The sequence below is a fragment of the Motacilla alba genome, chromosome 3 (genome assembly GCF_015832195.1).
Source record: "Motacilla alba alba isolate MOTALB_02 chromosome 3, Motacilla_alba_V1.0_pri, whole genome shotgun sequence".
Taxonomy (NCBI): Eukaryota; Metazoa; Chordata; class Aves; order Passeriformes; family Motacillidae; genus Motacilla; species Motacilla alba.
The window spans coordinates 101,501,051-101,519,930 of NC_052018.1; the positions used below are offsets into that span (position 1 = coordinate 101,501,051).

The window sequence follows — 18,880 nt, forward strand, 5'->3', positions numbered from 1 at the left end:
GCTCTGGTCACCTCCTGCCTGCAGAAATGCTCCTGCAGATCCCCTCTGCACTCCTGTGCAGCACAGCTCCCAGCTGCCTGCAGCTTTGGCCAGGGGCAGGGCGGTGGTCGATGGGCAGTGCTGCCAGCCTTGCCTTGTGAATGAAGGAAAGATGATTCCTTCTTCCTTTTCATTGTAGGGAATTTCTGTGCCTGCCTCCCAGTTCTGGCTGGAGGAGGCCAAGCAGAGCTCTGCTGCTGTGGTGCTGCTTTATTTCATGTTCTTCAGCATGATGCTGGGCACTCGCTTCCCTCAGGCTCTAAAAATATTGCTGTTGCAGCAGTCTGATTCAGGAGCAAAGTCTTAATTGCATCAAGTGGTACTTTGCTGACAAGAATTAAGACCAAATATTTTATTTTTCTGCTGAAGAATTGTTTTCTTCTTACTGGCTCTGAAGAGTGAATGTTTTGTTTTGGGTTTTGTTATCAGCCCGCTCCCCCACGGCTGGCGGGACACAGAGACAGGGAGTACATAGTGCGGCTTTTGCTTTTTGCTGGGCTTTTTGCTTTGCTCTTGCTCTGGCTTCTGCTTGCTCCTGCTTCGCTCTTGCTTTTGCTTCTGCTTCTGCTCATTAGCTAGTTTAGCTAAGCAGTCCATTTTTTTTTCCCTGGACTGTTTTTTTTCCTTTTTTCCTTTTTTTTCTTTTTTTTTTTCCTTTTTTTTTTCCTCCCCTTTTTGGAACTTCTTGAACCTGCTCTGGACTGGGACCTGGAAACACTGAGAGCTTGCACCTCGTGGCTTGTAGCAGCCATCTCCAGCGCCGGAGGGACTGACAACAGAGCAACCACCCCCCAAGAGAGACTTTCTGAATTTGTCATCCCTTTCAGAGTGGTGAAGGAGTGTTATCATCTGGTATTGTTCATTCTGTGTGCTACTTTGCTTGATCTGCTGAGGTCGGAAAGTTCATAAGCACTTGTGCAAAAATAATGAATTACTGGTAACATCAGACTTGGATAAGTATCTTGTGGGGAAAAAAAACCCAATGTTATTTTAACTACTTTTCTGATAACCTTGTCTTATTTTTTATTCTGATCTTATTATCTTGCCTCATAGTCAATACATGCAGTTTTCAATGCTTGATTTCTGTAAGAAATTTTCATGCTTGATTTTTATAAAAAATAGTTACTTTGTGCCTGGTACCCCTGATAGAAGCCCAGGGCTTTAATTTGCTCTCTGGCCTTTGACATAATACTCAAATAGTGTATTCAGAAATTCCTTTAGGGTGGTAAACAGTCTGTTGCTTCCCTGATCCATATTAATTTTATGTTATATAAATGTAACTGATACAGTGGAAGACTGCATTTATTTGAATTACAAAATTTCTCTGTAAATGGACTGTCCTGAAGTTAGAAATATCCATTATTGTTATCATGGTAGGATGGTTTAGGGACTAATTAGGGGAACTAGAAAAGGCATGAGACTGATATTTGACTGTGGCTTTCTCTTAGGTTGTTTAATATTACAGGTTTAACAGCAGGGAGCCTGATCTGTGCAGCTGCTTAGAAGCACACTGTGTACCCAGAGCTCTGGAAAGTGTGTGCAGTTTGATTTCTGTGGCTCTCCTAGGGTCTAAAGCTGCTCTTCAAACCTTGCACTCTATATTACAAGGGATTATACTTCAGCAGGGCTGTGAAAAACAGGATATTCATGGTCTCTTCAAGTTACATTTAAGATTAAAGGACAATAGGAGTGGGTTCTGAGGAGCTGCACTGTTACAGTGGAGTGAAAGGCAGTTGTTAGTGCTAAATGCATTCTGAGAGCTTCAGATCTGTGCCTGCAGATAGATCCCTTGGTTTAGTTCATTTAAAACTTGATGGGGAGAGTATGGCAGGTGGAAGAGCAGTGGGTAGCAGCCCTACCTGACACTTCTCCTGGTGGCAGTGCTGCTTTCTGCCAGCTTGGAAGTGCTGCTGGGACTGGGGCTTGAGGGCATAATTTCCAAGCCACTCTAGGCCAACACCAGAACACAGCTGGGCTTGTCCACAGCTGGCAGGGCCACCCCAGGGTGAGGTGGTTCAGGGGAGCCACAGGTGAAAACAAAGCCAGCACAGCAAACGAAGATGCGTGTTTGAGGAGGGGGCTGCAGCTGGGAGCATCACCATCAGTGGCAAGCTGAGGTGCCCAAAGGTGCCTCTCCCAGGTTTTGTTCCTCCACACTTTGTGGCTGGGCTGTGGACAGAGCAGGACAGCTCTCCAGCTGTTCCCCTGAGCCAGCTCCTCTTTGGTCTCTCTGACTTTTTTGTTTCAGCAGAGGGGAAGTTTTGGTACTCTCTTTGGGTCTAGAGCTGTGAATGATTGCAAGAGCTTTTAAGAAGCTACAGAGATGCTCTTCCTGGGGTGACAGCATCGTCTCTCTAAGAACACAGGCTTTTGCAGGTGAACTGAGAAATGCATCCCCCTGGGACTCTTTGCTCCTGGTTTGCTGTTTCTGTTAATCTACTGTATGATACAGTATCTTCTCATTTGTTGAAAGCCTGTAAATTCACATCCCTCACATAAAACTGTAATGCGCTTCAATTTCTGAATTGAGGAAGAATATACACTGTCATACTTCTTCACTGTCCCCTTCAAAGCTTTCTTTTGTAAGCAGCTATCTTAGTGTAGCTTTTTGGGGCTGTTTAGGTCGTGACAGTGGTTTTCAGGCAGGGAAGCTGTGAAGTAATTTGATAATACAGAAACATTCAGAAACTGAGGAAACAAAGCCAGCTTTGTGCTCACATGGCAGGAGGAAACAATGACACTGTTTGGGCAAGGGTGGCTGGGGAAGGTTTTGAGCCATTTAGCATGGAGGGGAGTCCCTGTGAAGGTGCAGGCTGCTCTTTTTTTGGCAGACAGTAGGAAGAAGTCCTGACTACCTGGGCACAAGCCTCCCACCTGGGTGTCTTGGAATTGCCTGGGCTGTCTGCTTCTGAATTACAGGCCCTTGTGTGTCTGTGCAAATTTGGGAGAGCTGGAGGAGAGCTTGCTCAGGTGAGCAGCTCGTGATACTCAAACACAAGATTTTGGACCCAGAATGATATTGTATGGCCAAGTGGGTACAATTTCATTAAAACAGTAGCAAGATTCAGACCCCTTGCTTGGGATATTCTGTCTCATATGTAAGCAGTGCTGGAGGGGTGTGTGTACAGTTCATGCAGAAAGCAACATTCTGAGGTCTTGGTGAATCAAAAACCTGGATTCAGATCTAGTGTCTTCAAAGTACTGGAGGAACTGGTGCCTGTTGTGAGCCCCTTCCAGGGCTGTTCCTGTGGCTTGAGTAAATGTTGCCATCAGCTGGAGCTGCCAGAAACCAGAGCAACTTCTGGCTGTGCAAAGGCTCCAGTATGAGCTGAGTGGGGACTGAGATCAGGGATCCTAAGCCTATGTTGTATGACTAAAATAAAGTGGCTTTTGATGGTATTAGTCTCTCTAAAGCTGCTGGTTCTTTATTCCTCACGGTTTGTGTTACATTTATTTCTAATTGTTTGCAAAGACTGCTCTAGTTTCATAAAAAAAAAGTAAGTCTTTTGTGCATAACTAAGCACTTCCAAAAGCATGCGTGGGTTGCCTAGCTATTTTGCATTGTTATTTCTTGTGCTTGTCTGAGAAATTTTGGATGTTATTTTTATAAATGCATGCAACAGCTCTGGTTGTCTGAGGCAGAATGACCTGGGATGGTCAGTGTCATTTTTATGCTGCTGTGTACTGAATTACTAAAGTAATTTTTAGTTATCAGGGTTCAGATTTCTGATTTAGGCTCCCATGTGCCAACCTTAGGTGTCTGCCTTAATGCTTCAAAGGCTATAAAGCATACTGAAGTTCTTGGGCATGAAAAGAGCTTTGTAAATTTAAGGTCTCTACTGAGGCAGCAAACTGGATTATGGCTGATTTTGGGGAGAGAGATGATTGTTTAGGGAATTACTTGGTCACCAGGAGAAGTTTATAAAGGGAGCTTAGGGGACAGTGCCCTGCTTATTTCTGGTTGGAAAAAAAGAATTTGAAGTATTTATCTACTACAGCAACTTGCTGTAGTCTGGGTTTCCTCCAGGGTGTTAAAATACTGTGTGCCTTGTGTGAAAAAGAAAACCCAATTAGAACAGGTGAGGTGGTGGGTATCATTTTACATGTCTAGGTTAAACATGTCCAGGGAGGATTTGCTTTGGCTACATTGGCTTAAGAAGAGATCTGAGTTTGAAAGAAACCCGAGGGAAACAAAATAGTGGTATGTGAGGTGTTTTTCCACTTTCCTTTTTATAAGGAAAACACGAAATTAAACTGATACAGCTGTGCATATTCTGAAACTTGGGGTGAGATGAAAGTCTCAGTATATTTTAAAGCAGTCCTTAATATGCTGCTTTTGTAGGTGGTATCTACTGATTAAAATTCTGCATAATCAAGTAGAACAGTTGGACAGGAAAGTTGGTCTTAATCTGCAGTCAAAGAAATCCTGTAGCAGGCAGAGAATACAAATGTGTGCTCTTCAGAAGACTCAGCTGTTGGATAGTCAGGGGAGTTACAAACTTTAAAGGTCTTCTTATAAGTAAGTCAGCTTCTCCTGTAAGAGAGGGCATTCCTAGTTTATTTCAGTATTAACACTTTTGTGTTATGTGGAATTCTTAGTTGGTACAGGTTTTTTTCTGAAAGCATCTATGAGTAATTGGGATTTGAAGTCACTACCCTGAAGTAATATATAAATATTTATTACTCATTATTAAATATGTATTAGTGGTTACATATGGATCCCAGTTTCATGAAAATGTAGAAGAAAAGACCTCAACGTCCTTTTTTTTGAGCAGAGGTGCTTGAGGGAAGTGTTTTCTTTCCTGCATGGACAGAGAGGTGCAGAGCTGTCCAGGGTCTTGTAGGATGTTAGTGGAGGAGAGATTAAAACCCTAGATGCTTTATAACTACTCTTATTGCACACTGGTCTGCTGGGGTTTTGTTTTTTGTTTTTAATTTTTTGTTTGTTTGTTTTTGTTTTAGGGTTTGGTGGTTTTTTTTGTTTTCTGGGGTTTTTTTGGTCTTGACCAATCCTGCTCAGGCATTATACTCTGTTCCTTCTAATGGTGGTCTTTTATTTTTAGTCCTTTAGTTTAGTTATTATTTCTACACACAGAACTCTTTTCTTTCTTCATAAAAATCTGTATACAAATCTGGTTAATGTTTTCCTATCAACTTAAACTTTGATATTCAGCTGTGTAAAAAATCTAGAAATAGGATTAAACCCTCCTGACAAGGTCTGTGTTGAGGCACCTTAAAATGGTGGTGAGAAATGCTGCACAGGTGTAGCAAGGGAAGAAGCAATCTCTTCTGATGTCAGATGTGATGCAGACATCAGTGGAATGGAAGCAGTGTGCCGAGGCTCGGGAAAGTGTGTGACATACATTAGATTGAAAAAAAAAATAGATTTTTGTTGTCTTTTTCTCTGTGTGTGTGGTACATTGGCTTCTGTCAGAAGCTGGCTCAAGAGATGCCTCTTATTAACAATAAAACTGGGGAAAGGATGGGATGTTTTGAGTTGAAGTCTGGAATATCCAGCAGAAATGTGGAGATGAGTGGGTTTTTTCCTCTCTCTGTCTCCCAGAGCGTGCTAAGCCTAATGGTACTTGTTAGAGCACAGAATTCAAAGCTGGTAAACAGCCATGGTTGTGCTTAGCAGGAGTAAAAGGTGGTTACTGTTTCCAAATTAAGGAAAAACACTTGGGCTGAGTTTCAGTTACGTTTGCTGCAGTCTCGTTCTCTGGTTTGGCAAATTTAAATAACTGTCTTGAAACAGAGATTTCCTTTGTGTTCTAGTGTGATTTCACTACTTATAATTGTTTCTGTTATCTTGAGTGTGCTGCCTTAGATCTGTGGTGGAAAGTTCTGCCCTATTTTCCTTTCCTTTTGGCTGTGTGGCAGAAATGAGTTATCTGGTGTTGTCAGCTGTTGTTTGGTTACACTTTCTTGGATTTTTAAAATTTGTTTCTTTTTGTATTTCCTTTTTTTTTCCCCCTCAGTTGAACTTTATATTAAAAACAACTTGTCATTTGATTTCATTATTACTTGTGAGCATTATTCATGGCTCATGGTTGCATTACCTTTCTATTCAGCAGCCTTGTATGTATCCTTACCAACAGAAAATTGTTATGCAAAATGTGGCAGGAGCACAGACCTGTCAGATGTATCTTTGTGGTTGGCAAATGTAGGGGGGAAGATAGAACAGTACCAGGAAGGTCATGAAATGTTAGTCTAATTATCATGGTTTTAGCAGGGGAAAATTGTTCATGCTGATCCGAGAACTCTTTGAACTTGTCATTGTGGACAAAAGAGGAGGGGAAAAAATAAATTAGAGCTTTCAAAATGCCTTTGACAGGTCTTATCCAAGAGGCTGTTGAACAAGCTGGGGGAGTCGTGGGATGAGAGTGAAGGGTTTGTTTGTGCAAAAGGCACAAATAGGGGGAAAAAAACCCCTAGATCCTGGTAAAGATAAGCTCAGGACTACAGAAGCTGTGCTTGAGATGTTCTTGAATGACTTACAGCAGCTGTGCAGAATTTAGTAACTTTTCAGAAGTGATTCTGTGCTAGCAGAAGTGATTCTGCTTTCACTTTTCGGAAGTGATTCTGTATGCTAGCATTACTGATTTTCAAAGGACCTCTTGGAAGAAAATCTAAGTTCTCTGACTTTAAACATGAGCCGTGTGAGGGCAAGATAGCATCTGATGTTGATGGTGAACTTGAATTTTGCACATTCTTGCATGTGTGACATTTGCCATCAAAATAAGAAAAAAACCCTAGTTTTTATACTTGAAATTTCAAAGTTGAAATCATGGAGTAGTCAGTAGTTTAAGCAGGTTGGATAAACCCAGAAAACTCTTGTTTCCTGCTGCAGGCAGGAATAGTATTTCTCTGGATTAAAATTCACTTTGATAATGGATAAACATTCCAAATGTGTCTTGCTTTCTTCCTGGTGCTTTTTTAAAGTGAAGAAATATTGGGATTTTTTAAGTGAAGTAAGGTGATTTAAAACCAGAAATTCATGCAATTTTCCTCATAATAAAACTTGAAGGTATTTGCAACTAGTTCCTCTTTATGGGTTGATGGTGTGGTGGTATTTTGATAATGGAGAAATAATAAATAAATTGTATGCTAAATGGAGTTTATAACAAATCCTGCTTTGTTTTTGCCAAAGGAATTGTTTCCAGATTGCAGGATTAAAAATGACCAAGCTGCTTGGTTCCTGTGGGGAGGTTCATGTTGGCAAGTTGGTTCCTCCTCTAATCCCTTAGAGGGGAAGGTGCATATCTGGTTAGTAGGCTCATTTTTAGGCTGTTCAGCAGTTGTATCAGGTAGCTTTAGTTTACTTTAGTTCTTATTGCTTTTTTTCCTCAATATCTAAACAGTATCTGGTGTTTAAAAGCTGTGTTTGGTCACTGGTTGCTGCCGGCACTTCTGAGAGAAGAGTTTGTGATGTGAGCCCTAAGTGAGGTCTGCTGGGTAGATGGAAGGGATTTGTGATAAACGTGGCAATGTATCTGCTGTGATGAGATCATGCAGTTCTTGTTATTCCTCCAAACCATTGACAGAAGTCTGAAAGCTAGAAATTGTGCTCAGAAACATCAACAAGGATCAGAATGGAAAATTGCTTGGCTTTTATGATGTTTCTCATACAAGTCCTGCTCTGTGTTCTTGCAGTAGGTATCTTCAGTATTTTCCTGTCTATTTCTGACAAGCTCTGTGTACGTGCTGAAACTTTAATGTTTCTTTTGGAAGTAAAGCACCTTTATGTGTCATTAATGTCAACCTCTCAATTTATGTATTAAGGCTGTAGTTGAATGGATAAACGTAGAGCTAGGATCCTTCTCTCACCTTTTTCATTGATTTTTTTTTTTAATATAATAGAGAAGATTCACTGGAGTGTGGGGGTGGAATACTTTTTGAAAAACCAGGAATTTTTTGTATACAGAAATGTACCACTACCTGTCCAGGGCTCTCTGCCTCTCAAGTTGCTTTAGCCAAAGCCTTTGTTTCCTGTCTTTGCTAATTACCTGAGGCAGTGGACTGTGTTAACCCCTGTGTAGTGTTGCCAGTGTCTGGCACTCTGCACAGCATTGCAGTGTGTAATGTAGAGATTACTGCTGTCAGAATGACAAAAAAATTGTAATTTCCAATACAGTTTGCAAGTGCGGGTGTTACTGTAATTGAAACAAATGCATTTTTCTGCCAGTAAGCAAACAGGCAGGAATAATGTGGTGGAAGCTGTCCTTTCCTTGCTTGCATGTCTCTAGATAAAATTAACTTCTCTGCTGAAGCAGAGATATTGATAGGTATTATTAACCAGGAATCAGCACAGTGTGTAGTATGGGGGGGTCTCTGAAGGAAGCAGAGCTCTTCCTTGGTCTTCAGAAAGTGTGATCAAAAGAACACTGACCTTCCCAGCGTTCCAAAGTTAACCATATCCGACTTCATTTTTAACAGCAAATGCAAAATGTGTAGAGATGGCAAAATTAACTGATGCAAAAACCCCAAAAATGTATGAAAATGTGCTCGCATTCTAGTGGAGAAATACAACTTAATGCTCTGTAACTTCTTGTTGAGATTTATGCTTGCTTTCAGCACTTAAAGAATATTTATTTCACTGTTTTAAAGCCCCCATACCTAAAATTAAAAAAAAAACAAAAACAAAAAAACAAAAACCAAAAAACAAACAGAAAAAACCCCCAACAAAATACCAAACCAAAATGTCAGGGTGCAACAGCAAGGGAAGGCAAGCTGGGAGTCAGTGGTGACAAGGCTGGCAGACAGTACCCTCATTGGTAAAAATGCAGTCCCCCAATGCCTGCCATGAGGCAAACAGTAGTTTGGAAGTAGTTGGCGTGGATTTACAGAGGGAAAATTGTGGCTGGGTAACCCAGTAACCTTCTACAAGAGACAAACTAGGTGGTTGGATAAGGGAAGAGCAGGAAATGTTGCTTCTTGTGGCTTGAGCCATCACTGTCTCCTGTTACATCTCACAAAGCAGGGACTAGGTCAGTACAGTGTGGTGCACTGCAGACTCACCCAGCTGCCAGGCTCAGGGGCATGCAGTCCCCATGGAGGTCAGTCACAAGGGCTGTTTTCCAGAGGTTGACACTGGGACCATCCTTGGGGATACCCAGGATGTGCAGCTGGCTGTAGCTGTGGCCCTGCTTTGAGCAGGGGTTGGGGTAGGCAGTACCCAGAGGTGCCTTCCCATTCTGTGGTCCAGGCTTGCACAGCTGCACGGTGTCCATGTTGGCCTTGACCACAGGGAACTAAACTCTGGCAGCAGTGGGGTTTTTTTTCCTTGCTTAGTACCTCTTCTTCCATAGACTACTGGAAGACTTTTTTTTGCTAGTGAAGGGAAGGGATTAATCTCAAAGTCAATTCTGAGTCAGCTTTACCTACAGGATAGATGTTGGGATTTCCACTTGGAACAATTGCAAATACCAACAATTGCACTTCAATGCTGTTCATTAGAAATCCTGACTGTTCAAAACTACAGAAGCTTGACATGGGTTAAATCTCCTTGCTTTCTCAGCTCATGTGTTGTCCTGTTTTCATTTGTTTTGGTTTTTTTTAACCAAGGAAGCTGGCCAGTGGGTACAGCCCTAGAGAAAATACACCTAGAAACTGTCAGATAACTGGTGACATAAAAGAGTTACAGATCATGGCATGCTAATCATGGTTATGAATTTCTCATGTAGGTTGAATTTGGTTGAAGCTTTTGTGATGGATCCAGAGCTACGTCAGTGCCTTCAGGAAGATCTGTTACGTCGCTTTCCAGACCTCAATCGGCTGGCAAAGAAATTTCAGAGACAAGCAGCAAATTTACAAGACTGTTACCGAATGTTCCAGGCTATCAATCAACTGCCTAATGTTGTACAAGCACTTGAAAAACATGAAGGTATTGCTACCCCCACCTATTCTCAATGTTTTTGGTGTCCTGATGATGCAAAGAAATAGAGCGTAGATTTCTAAAGATGACTTTTTTCCCTTTGTGCTTTTGTTGGCAGAATGAAGCTTAAACACATTTGAATTTTAAAAGAGCTGAAATTCCAAAATGCCAGTCAGATACTTAAGAATATTCATAGCCAAATCTTTGCAGGAGAATATGCTCCAATTAGTGTGTAGCTGGGGTGCTTGAACTGTTGGGTGGTAGTGTGGGAATCTTTGACATGGACTTGTCTCTAGGAACTCCTGACCAACTGTGTGTGCCCTGTGATCTTACAATTAAGATACCATTCATACAATAGTGTTGTCATCCACTTTGGGTTGTAATGACACACAAAACCCCCCCAACTTTAAGTATTAGTGGTATAACTCAAATTGCTTTTTTTAAATCATAATGCTCCTGTGTTTGATACAAGTAACATGGCAGGATTTCTTCCAGTCCTCATTAGTAGGAAGCACTATGCTGTGACAATCAGGTCTAGAAAGTACAAAAGCTGCTATTTTTTTTCCTTTTCTGTGTATTACCAAGAAAATGCAGAATAAGATCAGCATTCAATTTAGCAATAGCAGTTCTAACCTACCAGAAAGCTCATTTCTATAGAAGCCCATTAATTTGTTAGAAATTCCCTCTGTGTAAAGCAAGCACCAAAGCCTGACAAACAAATGTTATTTGAAATGGTACGGTTACAAAAATTTCTTTCCTCTATTTGAGAAGAAAATAAAGCTACCCAGTGTCTTACACTTTTCTGTACTACAGTTTTACAACTTCAAGTAATGAAACTTCTACAATATTAATCTTAAAATAAATCCATTTTTGGTTATTGGCTGTGTTTTTTCTAAGAGCAGTTAAGATCTGAAGCTCTGAAAGAACTGACAGATGTAACTCTTCTGCTTGTTTTTGTTCTTAAAGAGCTGTGTCACTCTTCATCTGCCTCATTTGTGTCCATTTGGCTTTTCCAAACAGACTCTGCTTGTTTTAGCCTTGACATGGAGCTCTTGGATTCCCATCCTATACTGAGATGTTAGTTCAGAATGCTGGCTTCCTGTCTTCACTTCTTTTTATATTAGTTGCCATTTGGATCAACAGAGTTCCTCTGTCATAACCCTGGGGTAGGAAAATAATTCCATTTTTAGAGTTTTGAGGAGCAAGCTGTGTAAGGCAAACTGCTAAGCTCACCATATGGAGAAGTTAATAGACTGCAAAAGGTTCTTCCTGTTCTACACATGAATCAGTTGGACTTAGTAGGGCAATCACCAGCAGTGTATTAAAGATAGTTTAAAATAGGTGGTGTGTTATTTTTATTTTTCTTTGTACTTGTACCACCTGTTCAAAGTACATGAATGGTCTGGTAATTTTCAATGTACGTGAGTGATTCAGACTGGATCTGGTAATTTCTCTGTTTCTGATTGTACAGAATGTTGTAACTCATCAAGAGATGGAAAGTCAGAAAGATTTTTGACAATTCTGAGTATGTGCCAGTTTCAGAACTCCCTTGCCTATGAATGGCTGTGGAGGTATAGAGCAGCTATGGGGCTATAGAGCAACCACAAAGCCATCAGCTGTGACTGCCTTTCCCTCAAAATAAAGCATTGTTTTGATGAAATCCTTGTTTTTATGGATGGTGACAGCTGAGGAGGGGGGTGATGAGTGAAGATGGCTTTTTTCTGGTTTGGCCATAAGAAGTCTGCATAAGATGGGAAAGAACTCTGAGTCATCGAATCATTTTGCTCGAGCTGGCAAAAGGGAGCCGTTGTTCATTACTCAGATTGCTGGGGCATGAAATTTGGGTCCTTACAAGATTTCTGTCTTCAAGAAGCTGCTGAAGCCTCTTCCTTCCCATCTCAAACAAACACTCTGTAAGTCTGTAAATATGCAGGACACAGGAATTGTGTGCTGGGTGTCGGATGTGTTTTTACCATACTGTATACCATACAGTGACTGGATACCCCTTACTGCTTGTTTCAGTCCTCTTCTTTCCCAGACTGTTGCACTGGTGTCTTACAGCCTGCTGTGATCAACCTTGGCTGTTTCCCTTCCTTTGTCATATCCAACTGATTATTCCCTTACTCATAGTGGAAACACACTTATCTATCAATGTGTCATCTTACTCAGTGTTGCATTTTACTTCATTCCTATTAGCCCACTTTTCAAGGTGTTGATCTAGTTCTGATTTATCTTATTCCAATATAAGCTACTGATAGCTTCCATATTGTTTATTTTAGTGACTTTTATTAGCAGCCTTCTTTTCTGCATTAATATGAATTCACACATCTTAAAAAGGTAAATGCTTCTGTGAGCCCTGGAGGAACTGATGTCATTTTAGATTGTTCATCTTTTGCAAGAGGGTGATGTCCTCTTTATCTGCTCTTTGGTCATGGCATAAGTCATAGAGCTTGCCCCTTGGCACCTCCTGTGACACCATGCTGAAGGCTTTAGAAGAGCCCAGATTAGGTCTGCAGAGTCCCCTTTGTCTCAGGCATTCAGTATTTCAGACAGATGTTACACCATACGCAGATATTCTACCTGTAGAAAACCTACACTATATTCTATCCCAATTCCCATTGTTCTTTTCCTTTTTATCCCACTTTCCATTGCACTATCAAAATGACTGGTGCACTTAATCATTGGGATTTGTCTGTTTTGCCTGGATAGAGCAGTGTCATTTTGCTGCCAAAGTAACTGTGTGTTTCAAGTCTGAAGATTAGTGTTTTATTTTAATTGCCAGACAACATTTAAAAACCATATTAATAGTCAAGTCTTTAACATGTGTAATAAACGCTTGTCTGTGCTCCAGTAAGTAAATGATGGTTTAAATTAAAAACAGCACCTGGGCACAGATAGGCTTTGTGATCAATATGCATCTCTGCTTTTGATGGTACGTAGCTCTATTAGTCTTTTTCTCAGTGGTTACTTTTCATCCTAATAATGTTGAGTAGGTGCAAAAGAGCATTTTTTTTTTACTATACATCTTTTCTATGAGTTAATGAATACAGGTGCAAGACATGTTGGAGTTTAATTTAGAATTTTTCAGTGGTGTTTCTTGCTTATATTCTTGTAATACCAGGTGTTTTAAGAAAAGCATGTGCAAATAACTTTTGTAAACCCTCATTATTCACTGACTCCACTGTTTTACTTCCTTCAAGTGCTGGATACCAAGTTTGAAGTTGGATTAAAAGTGAAAATAAATTTTGCAGTGTATCAGTTGGACCCATATGAATGTATGTAAATATGTCAGTATTTTATTTACTTAATAAATTATTATATATTCCCATATATTCTAACTTTTGAATGTGACATCTGATATGGTGTCTGAGATGTACCCTTCAAGCTTAAATAATGAAATGGCATCAAGAAAATTCCCTACTCAAGAAAACAAAATAACCACTTTAACTTCAAGCACAATTGTTTTTCATTGATTCAAGAATATTGAAGCTCATTTCATTGTGTGTGCCATGTATTCTGTCAGCTGGAGCACTGGGAACTGCTAAGCCCACTCTGAAGAATGGACATGAAACTTTTTCTGCTCTTCAGTCTCTTCTTTGTTGACTGCTTTTATTTTATAGGTTGGTTTAGGTGTGTCTTCTTACAGGAGGGAAAAAACCAAGATATTAAGAGAGCAAGCAAGAAGTTTGGAATTGAAAGCAATCTTTATTTCATATCTCTTGGTTTTGAAGATTTTTAGTCAGCAGAAAACTCCATTTTTGCAAGTTCAGTAATCTCTCAACAATATGTAATTTTTTTCTCTATTAATAGATATTAGTTTAGAGCTTTCACTTTAGAAGTTTGAGGGACTGGGGAAGCAAAAAGGCATGGTAGAAAAAGAAATCAAACCAAATTTTTTCTTTCTACTTCACCTGAGAGAGGAGAGATTCACTTGGGTAATCGTGTCCTCACTGTGTAACTTCTATAAATTTCTGTGGCACTTTTTCTATAAATTTCTATGGCATTTTTTCTTAGGAAAGGCTAGGATTTTTTTCTTAGTCTGGTAAGAAATTTAGAGGCTCTTGAATATCCTGAGCTTAATTCTGTATTTCTCTGTTAATGTGCAAAGCCTTGTCTGTAAGCATTAGAGGCAGCAACGTGATTCTGTGCATAATTCAGTGAGTCTAAGCTCATGGTATTGGGTTCATTTTGAGGCATTTTTTGTAAATCATATAGTCAGCAATCTTTCTGTGATTAAATCATAACTTTTAAGTGGCTGCAAAGATGTAAACATGCACTTACTGACAGAACGTTTCCACAGCTGGCTGCTGGATATAGGTGCTTATTCGTAGCTTGTGTGTACCTGAAGAAAATACTTCCTTCACAAATTGGGCAGTATCTGTGCATGTTAATTTAACTGTGAACTGCTTTTGGTGTTCCAGGCACTTCCAGCCAATATGTGTTCTATGCAGTTTGACTTGGTGCTACCAAGTCTCTCTGTTGATTTTGATGCCTTCGGGTCTAGTGGGAGGAAGTGACTGTAAACCTGGTTATAATATGTGGTCTTTCTTTGTGGAAAACAAAAGCTGATAACATACACTTCAGTTGCTATGTCCATATTGTAATTACCAAATATTCCCAGTATTATGTAATATTTTATTAAGAAGAATTAAAAGCTTTGAGTGTGGAAGAAAAGACCTACATTTTTTTTGCAGAAGGCATGTCAACTTTTTATGTGCAAGAATTGGCATTATTCAGACAATGGGTTTGCTTTTATACTGTCGTTTGTTGTTTTACTCACAGTAGAAGGGAATTATTACCCCCAGTTATGAACAAAGGTGACAGAATAGGTACAAGCTTTATCAGAATGTAGATGGGATAGTGCCAATTTTAGAGAAAGGTACATGTGTTTCAGTGAAATAGTCATAGCCCATCTTTGTAAAATTACCCAGCTAAGCATTTGTGTTGTTTGCCTTGGATAAGTGAATTCTGGTAAATCTGTGGGGGTTTGTGAATGATAATTTTTCTTGTTTGTTCCTAACAGGAGCTCACCAGATGTTGTTGTTGGCTGTATTTATAACACCTCTTAATGATATCTGCTCTGACTTCTCAAAGTTTCTGGAGATGATAGAAACAACATTGGACATGGAAAAGGTATGAAATGTTGTGTGGGCAGGGTTTACTCAGCAATTAAAGTTGTTTGTTGAGCTTTGCAGTCTGCTCTATATGAACTAAATTTAATTGATCATCTCTATTAAGTAGCTAGTGATAATTTAGCTGTATGTAGAAATACATGTTGCATTTAGAAATATATGAAGGCTGTTATTAATATATCAGGGTACTCAACAGGGTGTTCACCCACTATCTGAAATTATCTAGCCAGTGAAAAAGTGCTTTGGGTGCATTGATGCTGTGGACCTGAAACTATTTTTTATAAGATCTCATCAGTATTAAAAGTGGAGAAGTAATTTTGTCATTTCTCTACTTTGTATTTTTAAAGTTACAGTGGTATGTCTCAAATCCAGAATATAGCCTAGGGTTTGTTTATTATCTGGGGAGACTTTTAGGATTTTCATTTTTTTGTATTAACCAGGTGTTAGGATTATCCTAAGTGAAGGTCACAGCTGACTGTAAAAAAAAGAGAACTACCTAAATACATGCCAGACATGGTAGTAAGGGCCATTTGTTGAACTTGTGAGAACTGCTTTGGGTTAAAAATTTTGAACATGCATACTTTTCTCCAAAGGCAGGAGCACTGCCTTTTCTTTCTTTGTATTGTGTTGTGCATCCATCAACTGCATTTTGCTGTTTATGGAAGGACTTGTTTGATTGACATGTTGCTGTAATTTGTGATGTATGGTAATGAAGAAATTTATAGCTTTATACCAGTTACAGACCATCTGTTGATGCAGTTTGTGTGCCCTGGGACTCTGTTTTCTCTAAAAGTAACAGCTGTTTAAGCCTTCACCCTTCATAGTCCAGCTCTTCAAATTTCTTTTCAGGTTCTACTTTAAAAATGTTTTGTTGTCCTTCTAAACAGAATAACAAGTCAGTTATTTTTAGTCAAAACCCATGGAATCTGGCATGTTAAGTTTGATTTCTCCCCCCCTTCAAGGCACTGGAAAATGTGTACAGATAAGCCAACACTGGTTTTACCAGAAGTATAAACCTTGTCCCTATGAACATTAGAATCTGAACTTTGACTTGAAATTCCTCTTGGATTTTGAGGGAGTTCAAATAAAATACGCAGTTCTATTCTGAGTGCAATTGAAGGATAGGTTGTCATAGCAACTAAATTATGTCAATAATCCATTCTAATATAAAAAGAAACATCTAAGTTCAAAAAGCGTGGGGTATGGTTATTCATTTACCTAGCTGTAATAAAAGTTGAGAAACTGTCACTTCCATTCCTATTTCTCACAGAGTCATAAAGGGGCTTTGAAAAACCATCTACTCCAACCTCCTCCTCAAGTCAGGGCAACTTCAAAGTTTGGTGGTGCTTTTGGTACATAGCCACCTGGCAGTGGAAGCACAGGGAAGGGAGAGAAAAAAGATGAAATACAACAAAAAGATGAAATACTTCATCCTTGCCTCTGAAAATGTTAAGCTTAGAAGCAACCATGTCTGCTTTTCAGCTCAAGAGCTGGGTTGAAATTGGTAGGATTTTTTGTGGCACTATGTAGGTTCCTTCCTAAGCCCTAGTCTCTTTTGGGGCAGAAATTACTGATTTAAAACTGCAGTTTCCAAAGGCTTCTGTTTTGAAATACCCCATGCTCTGTCTTGATTAGCTGCCTAAGTCCAGGGTAGCAGACGCATCATGTAGATGACAATTTCATTCCCTCTGACTACTGCTCAGTCATTTGTTTGCAAATAAATGTGCAGACAACTCAATTTCAGCGGAAAGGAGCCTGTTAAATTGGTATATTTTGCGTGTATGAAGTACACTATGTGACAAAACAAATATTTGAGATGTTTGCAATTGAACCAGATACCAACTATCACAAACAACATTGCATGACAACATTATATATATCTATAAAAAATTGAGTGTGAATTAAGTTAATTCATTTCACTGTGTATGATCAGGAAGATTTTTTTTTTATTATTGCTTATGTTCATATAAATTTTTTCTTGTTATTTTGCTCTAGGTGGAGAATCATGAATTTCTTGTCAAGGCTTCTTTTGATCCTAATTTAACAGAATTAAGAGAGAAGATGAATGAACTGGAAGAAAAAATGCAGTCCTTACTGAAGACTGCAGCCAAAGAACTAGGTAGGGTTTGGAACTGCCTTTCATTCATGTCTCCTTAGTGAAATGTTTTGCAATCAGGTGATGCAAACTGGTATAAAGAAGTTAAAGGGTTAAAGGATGTTTGCATTATTTTGTTATTGAGTTGGGCTGACTTTGGTTGTTGCAGTACAAGCTGTTGAGAACAGAGGGATTTTTGTTTTATAACTTGGCCTTAATTTTTTTTTAAACAGTATTCCAGATTATTTCAGAAATGATCATATATATTGCAGAATCCATTTTGTAGAACTGTAACTCATCAAACTCCTGGCTAACTCTAGTTCTGTTCTGCATTCTTTGAGGACCTGCACCGAGACTTTTTTCCCCACTTCTGTGCATTATCCTGAGTGTCCATTCACCTTTCTTTTGATGTTCCTTGCAAAATGTAACTCGTAAGCAAATGAGACATTTAAAGTGTTGATTATCCTGTGCAGAAAATTCCATGTGCAGCTGATGAATCGGGCATTGAAAGAGCAGCTTCGAGAAAAAGAAAAAGCCACCAACTTTTAATGCCAATATGGCAAGGAAAATTGACAACACTATACTTACTTTGGGTTACACCTCTAAGAGCTTGCACTTTTTTTGTTTTGATTTTTTTTTAATGTAAAGATGATACCTGGATGAGAAGAAGGAAAGCCAGGATGGTGTAGGGATGGAGTGAGAAATCTTGTAAGAGAGCTATGTGTTAGCAGGGGGATCATGAGAGTATAGGAGCTGTGCTAACAGCAGCAATGCAGCGTGTCCTTGCATTTTTCACCTTCCTGGAGAATTCGTAGCAATAATTGAGAGCCTGATTGGAATATGCAGTTTGAGAGCATTTTAAAGTAAGAGCAGAGAACGAATCCATGTATTTATGTTTGGTCTGGGTATTTCTCATACCTGTACAGAACCAAAGCAGGTCTACTCAATTAGGTCATGTAAGAGAGGCTAAATCATGGGAACTGAGAGCTAGTGAGCAGGAATAGCACAGGCTGCAGGATTTGTGATAATACAGCTGGTTTCTTTTTCTTTGTTTTTATCTGAAAGGTTTGGAAGCTGGCAAAAGTATCAAACTGGAGACAAATTCACAGTTTGGGCATCACTTTAGGGTAACTTGCAAGGAGGAAAAGGCTCTCCGTAACAATTCGAAATATGGAATCATTGATACACAGAAGAATGGTGTGAAATTCACTAACAGGTATGAGATGATATTGGTAGTTTTTTTAGCCTGTTCTGAAAATAATAGAATTGTTCCTTTTTAATTATGCTGATAAACTGGATTCCTTACAAACTGTCACCTTTTTAATTGGCTCACAGATTGAAATATTGAGCAGGACTGGCTAGAGTTTATGTTAAAAGCTGCATTCCCCATTTACGTTGCCAACTGTTATCTATTTTTGGTCCTTTGACTTGGGCTAATTTCTCTGTTTTAGCTGCAGCAAGTATCATAATTGCTTTTACTGTGAGTGTTTATACAGACACAAGCTGCAGTAGGGAAAGAGCTATTTATGTTTATCACCGAATGTGACATGCAGAACTTTGTTGCTGATTACCTTTTTTTCCCCTTTGTTCCAAATCCTCTCTAATTTCTTTTAGTCCCGTGCACTGAACTTCAATTCTGTGGCACTTTTGATTGAGCTGTTAAAAAAAATTTAAGTTTTCAGGCTAATTGCATTGAAGCTGTTTCAGCGTGTCCTTGTCTGGACAGCAGTTCTGACACGG

At 39.4% G+C, this 18,880-nt stretch overlaps 1 protein-coding gene across 1 annotated transcript in view; it reads left to right on the top strand.

The window, feature by feature from the left end:
• MSH2 (mutS homolog 2) overlaps positions 1-18,880 on the top strand; it is a 46,554-nt gene that overhangs the window by 14,857 nt on the left and 12,817 nt on the right. The window contains exons 7-10 of the mRNA XM_038132923.1: positions 9,723-9,922; positions 14,937-15,046; positions 17,041-17,164; positions 18,206-18,356. Of these exons, the coding sequence (XP_037988851.1) occupies positions 9,723-9,922; positions 14,937-15,046; positions 17,041-17,164; positions 18,206-18,356 (585 nt within the window). The remainder of the gene's footprint in view (positions 1-9,722; positions 9,923-14,936; positions 15,047-17,040; positions 17,165-18,205; positions 18,357-18,880) is intronic.